The following is a 14532-nucleotide window of genomic DNA, read 5'->3' as shown; positions in this document are numbered from 1 at the left end:
TCATACCAGTCATACATAGGTACTTATCTAAAAAAAAGTCATACGTAGGTTCCGACTCCACGAGGGGTTATTATAATATTTTGCCGATCCTGTACGTTCTCGCTCCCGGCTGCGTACGCACGTTCCTGTTTTGAATTCAATTCCGACGGTTTGATTTTTTTTTTTGGAACATTCAGACAGTTTGATTTGAATTTTGAATTCCAAGTGCCAATAATGCACCGTACCGTCCGCCGCCCGCTCCGAATTCAAAACCTTTTATTTTTCGACAAGGCGTCGAACTGATTCAGTCATTGGTTAGACCTCTTCTTCCTCCCTAGAGAAGAAAACGAATTAGAAGAAAGGTTTATGTCGCCATCGCCATCGTCCACGAAGACGCCAAGAACTAACGTGCGCCAATCGCGGCTTCTCCTCCAGCTAGTTAACCTCCCTAACCTTCTGTGCGGCTTCTCCGGCCCCCAGCTAGTTAACCTCCCTAACCTTCTGTGCGGCTTCGCGCGCCCCCCATGCAAGAGAGGGCGAACGAAGCTGCTCCTCGTCCTCCTCCCGCCTCCCTCATAATTTCCCCCGGCTACACCCTCTCCATGCCATTCACCGGTATAAACCGCCGCGCGAGGCCACCCGCCCGCTTTAGGCTTTACCGCTTGCTGCACCTGATCCCGCGACGACCGACGAGGGGCGCCCGGCCATGTCGTCGTTGTCGCGGTTCCTGCGGCCCACCAAGAACGGCGGCGGCGCCGGTGGCGGGGACGATGGCGGCGGCGGCGGGTACTTTGACGGCGTCGCGCTGGAGGTGACGGTCCTGTCGGCGGACTCGCTGCGCCTGCCGCCGTCCTACTCGCCGCTGCCGCGCCGGCTGCGGCCGTACGTGACCGTGTCGTCGTCGGACGCGCCGGGCTCGGCCTGCAGCACGGCGGTGGCGCCGGGCGGCGGCGGCGGCGGCGAGCACGCGTGGGGCGACACGCTCGTCGTCCCCGTGGGCGCGGGCTTCCTCGAGGGCCACGCCCACGTCCACGTCGCCGTGCTGTCCGAGCCCGCCTGCCGGCTCGTCGGCGCCACGCCGCTGGGCTGGTGCGGCATCCCCGCGGCCGACGTGCTCGACGGCCTCCGCCCGCCGCGTGCGCTCCGCCGGCTCAGCTACTCGCTGCGCTGCCCGCGACGCGGCGGGGTCGGGGGCGCACCGGGCCCGCCCGCGTGGGGCCACGGCGTCGTGCACCTCGCCGTGCGCGTGCTCGGCCTCCGTGACGACGCGCCGGCGACGACGACGGCTGGTGCGGCCGCGACCACCACGACGCCGGTGCCGGCGCCGGTGCAGCAGGGCTGGTGCCGCGTGGCGATGGGCATCCCGGTGTCCGGGGCGTCGTCCGCGGCCGCGTCGGCCGTCGTCGGGATGCCCTTGTCGTCGTGGGGCGCCAGCGCCACGTCACGGTGAGGGCGCGCGGCGGCACAGGATGGTTGGATGGATGAAAGGAGGATCGGAGACGACGACTAGCCGTGGAAAACCCGTGGAATTTTTGCCGTCGATGTCGATCAGCGAGCTCGGTACGACCAGGTCGTGATCGGGGAAAAGGAATAGCGGCTGGAAAAGGAAGGTAGTGCGTTGGTCAAAACGGCGTGCCTTCCATGCAGCTACCTGGATATATGTGGCCGCCGCTGAGGCTGGCGTGTGGGACCGGGCCGGTGTACATGTAAGAAAGTCCATGATTAGTGGATTCGTAATTGTAAATGTCTGCTATTTATTTTGAGACTAACTAAAGGTACACCACGTCCAAATCAAAGTCAGTCTTGATATGTGCCCTCGACTAAAAATATACGATAAGCAATTGTCAAGATTATTGGGACTTTCATTTGAGTGGTTGAGAATTTGCTTTAGAGTTAGAGAGTGAAATAGAGGGAGAGGCTCTTGTCCTGTGATTTTTGTCATCCAAAACTTTAATTTGTTACTATCATAATGTATCGGGTAGCGGTGTTGCTGGCTTTTAGGCCATTTCCGTGTTTCTGGCGGGCGCGCCAATGCGCTGGAACTTAACTGTCTTTGAACACTTTATGATCAACAAAGCGGGGAAACCTTGCCTTTAAAAAAAAACTTTAATTTGTTAGGAGCGTTTTTTCTTACTACAATGCCACAGAGATGATCTTTCCGTGCAGGCCGAGTTTTGCTAGGAGCTGCCGATATCCCCAACATCGAATTCAATTTCGTGGTTCAATCTCCCTATCCCTATGAGCATCTCTAAAACAATGAGCCAGTAGATATCAAGATTGATGAAGCCACCATATATACCTTAGTGTCAACATGTACATTGCCTACCACTAAAATAGTAATGCCGTTAAATCTTGAAATAAATCCGGAAAAATACGAGCATCCGTGCCAAGTTGAGGACTTAGAACCCTAGGTGGATAGGTTTGATAAAAAAAACCTAACCAACTAAGCTACACTAAATTGAAAATTTTTTGGGAACCTTGAAACTTGTTCATATGGTTTGAAACCCAACACTTATCCCATAAGTTTTCCCTCCCCAAACCCCCTATTTTCTTGCCTCTTTTGGGGGAATTCTTAAAGTTCTTTGAGCAAAGGTTATTGAAGATTTATTGACGATTCTCTAGCTGCTATGAGATCATGGGAATATATCAGGGTGTACCATTGAAAAGATTTGCTACGAGCACCTTCAGTTCCATGTTTTGTGCTTTCTCGTGGAGACCCCAATTTGAAAGAGAAATTCTTGAATTCATTGTAAAGCCCGGACCTCTCACCACACCTAGCACGAGATCAACAAACAACTTCAAACTCATTTACTCCACTCTCCAACTCCTGCTTTGTTTTGAGAGATCTTTGAGTGGAGATTGAATTGGGACATCTTGTGTGACTCACCAAGCCAATTTAGTTCCTGGGCATCTTGGGCCACTGCTGGTATTTATTAACTTGTCACTTATTTTAAGTAGTCACCTATAATATACCTACATCTTCTAGCATCACTTGTACTAGGTTGTCATCTCTAATGATGGTGCCAGAAATACTTGTTGGTACTACATAGCATTACTACTAGAATAATACTAAGTAGTTCTTTATTAATGTATGTGACTAGGACGAATAGATATGAATATATGAAAGGAATCTGCAAGCACACATATAATTATACCATTGTAGCACTTCACCGGGAGTATTCCAGATATCATTATTTATATTTTTACCACAGGGATGGTCTGGCACGGACATGTATTGATAACTTATACTATTGATGGAGAAATAAACTATAACCAATGTTCCACTCAAAATAGGGATAAGTCATAGGATAAGATATATGATAAGTATTGACTAATAATAATGATAAATCACTCAGAGTACTTCTTTCTATGATATTAGCATGGTCAGGTAGAATATTAGAGGAATAATTCCTAAGTCATTCTTAATTACAAGTCAAAGCAAACATTGATTAGTGCAATTATACCTAGTAGTCATTGCTAAGATCATCTTCATATCTACACATAAGAGATATTACTAAGAAAGATTAAAAACAGAGCTTGTTCTTCCTTCATAACCGGACCCTACGTGTGCCTATATTCGGGGAGTGGACTATAAAGGACTCAACGGTAGTGTCACATCCACGATCTATCACATGACCCAAAATATAGGGTGTATCCGTAGGTAAACAACGTATAAGCACCACGCTTACACAATGTCGACCACTCACCCATGGTACTTTATAGTGAGCGTTATACAAACTTATGCATGAACATGATGATAATCTAACTATACTAAGCATATAATCAAAATAGACGATGAACATTATAACGAAGAACATGAATAAGATGAATACTAATATTGCCATAACAATTGTGACTAGCATATCAAAATAATGGAGGTACAAAAGAGAGGGGTACAAAGATTATACCAAACCACGCTTTTGACACGATCGGGAATCCAAGCAAAGCCTGCTTGCCTCCCTCTAGACCTAGCCTAACTAGCTATGCCCTAGAATATGGTGGAGCTCTGAGGATGATTAGGGTTTTTGTCTTCTCAAATGACTTGATGATTGGAGTTATGATTCTTCCTGGGGGGTAGCAGGGGCTAGTATATATAGCCCGGACCGTCTAACGTGAGCCCTTGGATCAAACCGACTTAAAAGACGATGTAGATGCAACCTAGGAGGCGGTGGAGAACCGACATTCAAAGGAGGGGCTAACATGTGGGCCTAGGGGGTCGGGCGACCTATAGGTGGGGCTGGTCGGCCCCACTTGGCAGCCTCTGCTTCTCTGCCTTGGCGCGGAGTCCTCTCTAGTCTTCTATAGTCTTCTAGTGTCCGTTTCGCTGTGGATAAGCGCAATTAAATCTGACATGTAGGTCCACCTTGATGGTTTTCTGAATAAACCCTGTAGAAAATACAGATTCACCAATACTCATGGAATTTGTTAGTTTAAACCCCTAGACCTTCATTGGTGAATATATTTTATGCCCTTATACATGTTATATTAACGATTTATAATGGTTGTTAACTACCGTCAAAAGCCATCGGCCAGTTAGGTGACTTGAGTCATTACTCTTGGATTCATTGAATCCTTGATGGCTAAGTGTCACTCATTGAAGCACCGAATTGATTGTGGTGTGCTCCATGAATGTTTGTATTATCCATCATATCTAGTGGAATCATAGGGTTTGATCTTTATGGTCTCTCAGCAAGAGGATAAAGTTATGAGAGACTCAAAACCATAGTGGTATCCTCAACATTGAGGACATGGGCACACCTTGGTGGTGTGGCCTAAAGTCAGGATAAATCATGTGTGCTTTGTGTTCTTGAGTTGGTGTCTTTGACTTTACTTGTCTCACCCAGATCTAAACTCTCATCTACATGTATTGTAAACATAGACTTAAAATCCCTTGGCTAAATCATAGATCACGTAGTCGTTGCCCTGCACGGGCAAGAAATTCCCACAACCAGAATTTCTAAGTAAGTCCGGAGACCTGTATTTTAATTCGCTGTGAGTGTTTGAATTGTCATGTTTAACCTATGCCCATTCACCCTCCCTCTAGGCATTGTTAATCATTTCACCTACACTAATCTACTCGATAAGAAAACATTGAGGCTCACATTCACATCTTGCCCCCTATAGCATGTTCGGTGCTTCACAAAAAATAACTGCAATTATAAGTTTCAAAATTGCTCCTAGAATAACATGTTTTATCTTATATAGATCAAATTGTGGAACCTGTTAATAAAAGAGTCACCATTGCCATTGAATTACACTTATCACCACAACCCTTCTCATAGGACATTACTACAAACTATATATTAAAATTCAAAACAAAAAATATAGAGATTCAAACACTACATTAGCTCTCATCATTCGTTGGAGTCAATATTTGAATCTTGACTCATGGGTGAAATATTAAGTGGGTCCATCATTCCGCTACTGGCCTCTGAGAGCTACTCCAGGGGATCCCCTTTCCCTTAAAAAACTATCTATATTTTGGGAGTTAATGCATATTTCGTGCTCTAGTAAATTTCCTTTCCATTCCCCTACTTATTGGTGATCACAAAAAAGAACACCCCAACTCCCCCAAATAGAAGGGGAGATGCAACTCCCCCAATAAATTGGTAGGCATGCCAACTATTCCTACAGCCCTCAACTGTGCTCAGCCCTTTGCCTCTAGCTTATGGAGAGATGGCATCTAACCCCAAGTCAATATTTTCTGCTAGTCTAGGCCGTATAGCACTACCAATGTACTAGGCTATCCCACCCACTATCATTGGTCACCAGTGTTGATCTTGATTTGGATCTCGAATAGTCCAACCTCCTAGCATGGACTTGGCTACGCCTTCTTAGATCTTGGTTGTTCCTTGCCTAGATTGATCTTAGGGATGGCAATGAGTACTTATTACTTGATACCTAGTAGGTAAAAACTCTATTAGGGAAAATGGGTTCTCCCACTCATTAGGTAAAGTGCGTATGAGTATATTCTCCTATACCCCATACTTGCTACCCGATAACATCGACAAGTGGGTCCGAGCACTGAAATGTTCGGTATATAACTCCAAAATCCTAGCTACACCCTAGGTAAACCCATTCACCTCCTAGTCCCACACGCAATTTCTCCCTACTCAGCTACACCCTAGTCCTTATCGCTCCTATTGAGAAAGAAAGACATACATCAGATCGAGGCTACGAGCGTCCACATGGTTGCATGGTTAGGCCACCTACATCCAGCACCCAAGCAATCCATTGACTCCAACATCAAGCATAGGCCGAACTCCTTTGACTCAGCCTCTTACCAACCTTGTCTCAACCATGGATCTGCAAGACAAACTGAACACCACCTCCCACCTTATGCTCACACTTGGAGAAAGGCGGTGTGGTTATGTGGAGGCATCTTAGTTTGCAATGAGTCCCTGTTCACAAAAGAATGGCATGGCAAATCCAGGGTGGTGCCATCATCACCCCTGTAGGTCACTTGATGGATCAAAGCAACAAAAGATCTATATAGGCAAATTCTTCCTTAAACTAGGTCTATCCTCATAAGCTTGTCCTCTGCAGCAACAAACTTCGAGGGCCTATCCTCATGTAGCAGCTGTAGCACCAGCAAAACTCCAGTAAGCTCCTCCACTTCTCCAAATGTGGACAATTACGCTCAAATTGGGACGTGTGAAAGTGCATTTGCCCCCTATGTGGGTTTTGGTGTATTGATGACATCCAAATTAGGGACTAATGAGATCTTAATGAGATATATTGTAGCTTTAGTCTCTTGAAAGTTTCAAAGAGTTGATTTAAGATGAAATGGTATCCCTCAATTCTTCAAGTGCAAAAGGCGAATGAACCCAAAGCGCGCTTCAATCATTTTTTATTTTGTTTTGGGTTTAGGTATATCGTACTATAAAGAGGGATGCAAGTTTAGGTGGTCTGAGGAAGATAGAGTGCTCAAGCATAAAAATAAAATCAAAAGAGAGACATAAAATCACCTCACGAATACTTAGATATAGTTCTTGGACTTTTGGTAGTCGGAAGTCCTAGCGTGAGCCGGGGTTCCGGCCATCGGAAGTTCTGGCATTTGGTGCTAGAAGTTTCGGCACTTGAGGACTAGGTCATTAGCCCACCTGTGCTCACTCGCCCATCGGAAGTCCCAATGGGAGTCAGAAGTTTCGAGTGCTGGAAGTTCTGGCTCCCGCCGGAAGTCCCGACACTTTGGGACTTAGCCCCCTGACTCGGCTCTAGGTTGGGAGTTCTGATGTGAGTCAGAAGTCCCGACCGCCGAAAGTTCTAGCATTTCGTTGGAAGTTCTGGCTCCAGCTATGCTAACCACCTTTGACTGCGCCTTGAACAATGTTTTATAGAAGGGCCGAAAGTTCCGGCGATCTATGTCGGAACTTCCAACCTAGATCTGAATGGTTGGATTTCACTATGAGTATAAATAGCTCTCTCCTCTCTTCTAACCGAGAACCACTCATTCATTGCTCACCAACCTTCATCTAAAATAGCTCCCAAGCATTCAAGGCACCCGTCTCCTCTCCCCTTTGCTCTAGTCTTTGATGCCCCTAGGGTTTTGAGTGAAAGGAGAGTGGATTGAGTGAGAGAATCACTTTGGCAAGCTTGAGCACTTGATTTCTTCATCAAGCCAATTGGATTTGCATTTATTACTCTTGGGGTTCTTAGAACCCTAGCTAGCTAGGCGTTGCCCAAGAGCTTTCATCTTGTGGAAGAGCCTTGGGAAGTTTGTATTGCCCTTGATTTCTTAGTGAAAAGCTCAAGTAACCTTTGTGGTTGCTTTGAGAGAGGCAAGGAGGTGGAAGAGACTCCGACCTTGGTGGTCACTTCAACAATGAGGATGTAGGAGCTCCTTTGTGGGGTTGTCGAACCTCAGGATAAATCCTTGTGTCTCGCGTGCTTGTTGTTGTGATTTGTTCTATCATATTTGTTCTTGTTAGTTTGTCTTCCTCTCTATCTCTCCTATTAAGGTTTGGACTCAATCTACAGAGTGGTGACCTTCCGGCGTCAAAGGAGCAACCCCAACACTTCACCTTACCACTAGGGGGTGGGGTTGTAAGATATCTTTCACTCAAAGTTTATTTTAGCACTTGTAGTGAATTTCACTTAGGTGCCAAAACTCCCAACTATTTGCGTCAGAACTTCCGGCAACCAGAAGTTCTGGCCCAAACAGTCAGAACTTCTGACTGTCACTTATATTTGACTTTGAATTTACGCAGAAATTTTTAGATACGCCTATTCACCCCCCTTTAGGCATTGTTTAGATCCTTTTAATTGGTATCAGAGCAAGGTCTTCTTTTGGCGCTTCACCGCATGAGAAGAAACAATGTCGGAGACCGACAAGATGTAAGCCGACGCCACCGAGATGGCCAAGAAGATAGCTGAAGAGTTGATGGTTGCTCAAGTCATGTTCTTTCAAGATGAAATGAAAAAGATGCAAGATGGGATGAGCAAGATGAAGGAAGAATTGAGCAAGAAGATTGATGATGCAATAAGTGGCAAGAATGATGCAACAAGTGGCAAAAATGAAGCAAACAAAGATGCCACTAGTGATATTGGAGCCGGTGAGCATGCTCATGGAATGAGAATATATTCAAGCATGAACTTCGACTATGGACAACTCATCAAAGGTTCACCTCTACATACCCCTTCCATCAACATTGGCAAGCCACCTCACTTGGATGGAACGAGATACACCGATTGGTCCTACAAGATGAAGATGCATCTCATTGCAGCAAGACTTTAGGAAGTTGTGGATGTTGGTGTGATGATTCCTACCGATAAAGATAGAGAGATAACTCCAAAAGAAATGCACAATCTCCATCAAAATGCACAAGCCATAGTTTTGCTTGTGTCAAGCTTAAGTCCGGATGAGTTTAGAAAGGTAAATGGAATGGAAAGTGCAAAGCAAATTTGTGATACTTTGAAAGTGTCATTTGAAGGAGATAAGAGTGTGAGAAAAGGCAACATTGAGTTGCTTCATGGTGAATTAGAAAGATTTGTGTTCTTGCAAAATGAAACTACACAATCCATGTTTGATAGGCTTATGGCATTGGTCAACCGCATAAGAGCTCTTAGAAGCACCAAATGGGATGACAACAAGGTTGCTAGAAAGATGTTGAGAACCTATAGAGCCAAAAACAATATGCTAGCATCCGTGATCATAGAAAGGCCCGGTTATGATGAGATGACACCCCAAGAAGTTCTTTCAAAGCTCAAGCATCATGTGTGTCTAGATAAAGATGCAATCAATGCTCACAATCAAAATTCTAATGCAATGGGATACAACAAGAATGCAGCCCTAAAGGCAACTCAAGCTCATGAAGGCAAACCCTCTAGTCAAGTGAAGAAGAAGAAAATGAAGGATGATTCCTCAAGTGAAGAAGAGTCCGATGAAGAAGTTGCACTCATCATTAGAAACTTTAGAAAGTTCATAAAGAAGAAGAGCAACCAAAAGACTTACGGTGATGGAAAGAGAAGGAACAAGAAGAGGTTTTGCTATGGTTGTGGCCAAACCAGACACTTCATAGTCGATTGTCCTAATGAGAGGAAGAAGCACAAGCATGACAAGGATGAAGACAAGAAGAACAAAGGCAAGAAGAGAGGTGAAGCTCATCTTGGTGAAGAGTGGGAGTCAAATGATGGTGACTCAAGTAATGATGAGAAGAAGAATAAGGGAGCTGCAAACATGGCCATCCACCACTCTTCGTCACCGACCATGATCTTCCTTGACTTGACTTCACCACCAAAACTCTTCCCCAATTTATCCTCAGCACCAAGGCTTTTCTCCAACCTCATCGACAATGACTACTACACTCCAACTTGCCTCATGGCTAAGGGAGAGAAGGTACATGTCTCATCTGATCCCTCTAGTGATGAGTATGATAGTTGTGATGAGAACATAGAAGAACTTGAAGCAACCATGATGAAGAAATTTGGTAAAAAGGCCTACACTAAAATAAAAATGCTAATGAAGAAATTAGAGAAGATGGATAGATGCAAGGAGATGCAAGGAGACATAATCACTCAAGATAGAGACAAAAACCTTGCATTTGAAGCATCTATCGTCAAGGAAAAGATGAAGGTTGAAAAGTTAACCATTGAATTGTCTTTAGCCAATGACTCAATTGGAAAATTGACTAAAGAACATTCCTTGGTTAATGATCTAGTGGCAAGCCTCAACAGTGAGAAGAGTATAGCTCAAGAAAGTCTCACAAGCTTGGAAGAAAAATACTGAAATCTTGAGCTAAACTATAGTACTCTTTGGGCTAGCACTTCAATTTCTCCTAAGGCTACCGAAGACTCTAATGTCTCCACTAGTAATGGTTGTAAAAGATGATATAAAGTTGATGTAAATGCATATGTAACTAACCTTGTTGAGCTAGAGAAGAAAGACAAGGAGATTCATAGGTTGAAGATGATCTTGAAGAATGGATGCAAGTGTCAAGAGCAATCCAATAAGACTATATACAAGTCATCAAGGCATCCATCAATCAAGGAAGGTATTGGCTACAATAGGTATGATGGAAAGACCATTGGAATTGCTTCACATGGACATATTTGGACCCATCACTTATATAAGCCTTGGTGGTAACAAATATGGTTTTGTAATTGTTGATGATTATTCTCGTTTCACTTGGGTATTCTTTTTGCGTGACAAGAGTGAAGTACATGGCATCTTCAAGAAGTTTGCAAAAAGAGCCCAAAATAAGTTTGATGTCAAGATCAAGAGAGTTAGAAGTGACAATGGGACGGAGTTCAAAAGTTTCTTGATGAAGAAGGAATCAAGCATGAGTTTTTGGTTCCATACACTCCACAACAAAATGATGTTGTGGAGAGGAAGAACCGAACGCTCATTAAAGCCACAAGAGCAATGTTGGATGAATACAAGACTCCAACCAACTATTGGGCAAAAGTGGTTAGCACGACATGTCATGCTATCAACCACTTATATCTTCACAAGAAAAGGGATAAGACCGCCTATGAACTTCTAACTGGTAAAAAGCCTAAGGTGCACTACTTTAGAGTTTTTGGATCCAAGTGTTTCATACTTAACAAAATATCCAAAAGCTCAAAGTTTGCACCAAAGGTTGATGAAGGTTTTATGCATGGTTATGGTACTAATGAACATGGATATCATATTTTCAATAAAACCACCGGTTTGATTGAAATCATGGTAGACGTGACTTTTGATGAAACCGATAGCTCTCAAAAGGAGCAAGTCAATGTTGAGATTGTAGGTAATGAAGAAGCTCCACATAAAGCCATAAAAAAGATTACAATTGGTGAAGTAAAGCCCATCGAAGATAAAGATGATGACAATATTGTGCATGTTGATCTTGATCCAACCACTCATCATGTTTCATCCAATGAACATGGTGAAGCTTCCACAACAAGAAATGATCAATATGGGAGATCAAATGAAACACAAGATCATTCTCATGAAGATGGTGTCAATAATAAGCAGGCTCAACCTCAACTCAATAATGAAAAAAGAAGTGAAGACAACCCTCCAATCGACCATGACCATGATGATGAAGATGATGGCCCCATTCAAAGATCAACTCAAGTGCCACATCCTAGAGTGCATCAATTCATTCAACGGGATCATCCTATTGATAACATATTGGGGAGCATCCGTTGAGGGGTAACGACATGTTCTTGTTTAGCAAGTTTTTGTGAACATTACTCATTTATTTCTCCTTTGGAACCTCATAGGGTGGAAGAGGCACTTGATGATCCAGATTGGATAATAGCCATGCAAGAGGAGTTGAACAACTTCACTTGAAATGAAGTTTGGTTCTTAGTGGAAAGGCCCAAGCAAAATGTGATTGGAACCAAGTGGGTCTTGCACAACAAGCAAGATGAACATGGTGTGGTGACTAGGAACAAGGCAAGGTTGGTGGCTCAAGGATTCACTCAAATTGAAGGCTTGGATTTTGGGGAGACCTATGCACCGGTGGCTAGGCTAGAATCAATTCATATTTTACTTGCCTACATCGCTCATAATGATTTCAAGCTATATCAAATGGATGTGAAGAGTGCATTTCTCAATGGCCCCCTATTCAAGTTGGTGTATGTAGAGCAACCACCGGGCTTTGAAGACCCCAAGTATCCTAAACATGTCTACAAACTCGACAAGGCGCTCTATGGGCTCAAACAAGCCCCTAGAGCTTGGTATGATTGATTGAAGGATTTTCTACTCAAACAAGGATTTGAGATAGGAAAGGTCGATGTTACTTTATTTACTCGAAAAGTCAATAATGATATCTTTGTTTGCCAAATATATGTCGATGACATAATATTTGGTAGTACTAATGTGACTTTTTGTGAGGAATTTAGTAGGATTATGGTGAATAGGTTCGAGATGTCCATGATAGGAGAATTAAAGTTCTTTCTTGGATTTCAAATCAAGCTACTCAAGGATGGCACGTTCATAAGTCAAACCAAGTACACCAACGACATGTTGAAGAAGTTTGACATGAACAAGGCCAAGCCCATCAAGACACCTATGACAACCAATGGACATCTTGACCTTGATCAAGGAGGAAAGGACGTCGATCAAAAGGTATATCGCTCCATGATTGGATCCCTCCTTTACCTTTGTGCATCTAGGCCCGATATCATGCTTAGCGTGTGCATGTGTGCAATATTTCAAGCTAATCCAAAAGAATGTCATTTGATGGCCATTAAGAGAATTTTTTGATATTTAGTACACACTCCTAATCTTGGCTTATGGTATCCTAAAGGTTCCACTTTCAAGTTACTTGGCTATTCCGATTCGGATTATGTCGGTTGCAAAGTAACCCAAAAAAGTACCAACAGGACTTGTCAATTCATTGGTAGGTCCTTGGTGTCTTGGAGCTCTAAGAAGCAAAATTCCGTTGCTCTGTAAACCGCCGAAACCGAGTATGTGGCGGCCGGTGCATGATGTGCCCAACTACTTTGGATGAAGCTAACCCTCAAAGACTTTGGTTGTGAGCTAACCAAGATTCCCCTTTTGTGTGACAATGAGAGTGCCATTAAGTTGGCAAACAACCCCATAAACCACTCTTGAACAAAGCACATAGATATCCGGCATCACTTTTTGAGAGACCACGAAGCCAAAGAAGATATCGCAATTCATCATGTAAGCACCGAAAAGCAACTAGCTGATATCTTCACAAAGCCCCTAGATGAGTCAAGATTTTGTGCTTTGAGGAGTGAGCTAAATATCATTGATTCTCGTAATGTGGCTTGATGTCTCGCACAAGCTTTGTTTGAACTAGCTAGGAGAAAAGAATTGTGAAAATATTGTGTGACACTTTCAAAATCTAATTTATAGTTTTCATATGTGACTATTGCTTTATGGAATGTTTGAAACCAAGTCACATGTGAAAATGATGTGTCCATCATATTTTTCCCCATATGACATGGTGAGCTTGAGGTAGGACGTTTCTGAAATTTCCTGAGTCGAAAGTCCTGGCTTTAGGGCCAAAACTTCCGACTGCTGGAAGTCCTGGCTTAGGTCGAAACTTCCGGCGCAAATCTGCATAGATGGCTTTTTTAACCGTGCTCGTTTGACCTAGGGTTCATTATTAACCCACGCTCCACCCACACACCACCGCCTCGCGCCCGCCCCTACATCATCGCCATGTGCACCTCTATTACGCTCGCGCGCCGCTGCCCCACCACCACACCCCCGTGTGCCATTGCCCCGTGCCTGCCCCTACGTCATCGCATCGCTTTTGCCTTCATTCTATCGCCATCGTCATGCACGTGCCTCGGTAGCTCTGGCTCTGTCCTCATCGTTGGGGGCTTCGCTCGGGACTCCCGACGCCGCTGGCTCCACTCGACACCACCGTCTTCTCTGCCTTCGTATGCTAGTTGTCACCCCTAGTGGTGGAGAGGTCATCAACTCATTGCAAGAGGTGCTTCCTGTCGTGGATTGCCTCGTTGGTGCTGTGGATTTGGTGTTTCTCCTATTCTTCCTCTCTTTCTCAAGGTACAACCTCCATGGCTAACCCTAACCTCCAATGTACCTTGCGATTTGCTTCTTCTCTTCTTCCCTCTCTCCTCCTCTACCTTTGTTGTGTGAATGTTTGCGTGGATTTGGAGCCACATGTATGGATTGTCTACCAACATATGCCAGAAGTCCCAGCTATAGTCAGAACTCCTGGCTGCCAGAAGTTCTGACCCCAGGTCCAGAACTTTTGACCCCCGAAAGTCCCGGCGCCTGTTGGAACTCCCAACCTTTTGGTCACTAGTCCATCCATGTTTCTTCATCTCTAAGTTCTCGTTCGCCATTCTTTTACCTTGTTTCTTAGTCTCCTTTCACTTTTCTCCGCAGCGATGGTCTCTAGTGGTGATGCCTCTACTCCCTGTCATAGCGAGAAGCGTTCCAAGCGGACCCAAGATCCTGCTGCATCCTCTCGGCCGACGGGACACACCAAGGCATCACTCTCTCGTGATGCCTCGGTGATCATGGGGCTCGTGCTCGTGCTGCTCGTGCTTAAGCCCAAGCTCCGCCCATTGTGCCGCTGCACGGGAGTTTGTTCCCGGTCTTGGTGATGTTCCCATCAT

General features: G+C 44.6%; 1 protein-coding gene across 1 annotated transcript; it reads left to right on the top strand.

Annotated features, from left to right (window-relative positions):
- The first annotated feature begins 456 nt into the window (after positions 1-456).
- LOC136529437 (uncharacterized) lies at positions 457-1918 on the top strand. Its single transcript, XM_066522515.1, has one exon. The coding sequence runs from the start codon at positions 686-688 to the stop codon at positions 1427-1429; it is 744 nt and encodes a 247-aa protein (XP_066378612.1). The 5' UTR covers positions 457-685; the 3' UTR covers positions 1430-1918.
- Positions 1919-14532: the final 12614 nt, after the last annotated feature.

This window comes from Miscanthus floridulus, chromosome 19 (assembly GCF_019320115.1).
Source record: "Miscanthus floridulus cultivar M001 chromosome 19, ASM1932011v1, whole genome shotgun sequence".
Classification (NCBI taxonomy): domain Eukaryota; kingdom Viridiplantae; phylum Streptophyta; class Magnoliopsida; order Poales; family Poaceae; genus Miscanthus; species Miscanthus floridulus.
The sequence above is the reverse complement of the archived record's forward strand: the minus strand, read 5'-3'. Positions and strand labels throughout refer to the sequence as shown.

What these genes read in the sequence shown, in the direction of transcription:
- LOC136529437 (XM_066522515.1), top strand. Translation starts at nt 686, where the DNA reads ATGTCGTCGTTGTCGCGGTTCCTGCGGCCCACCAAGAACGGCGGCGGC.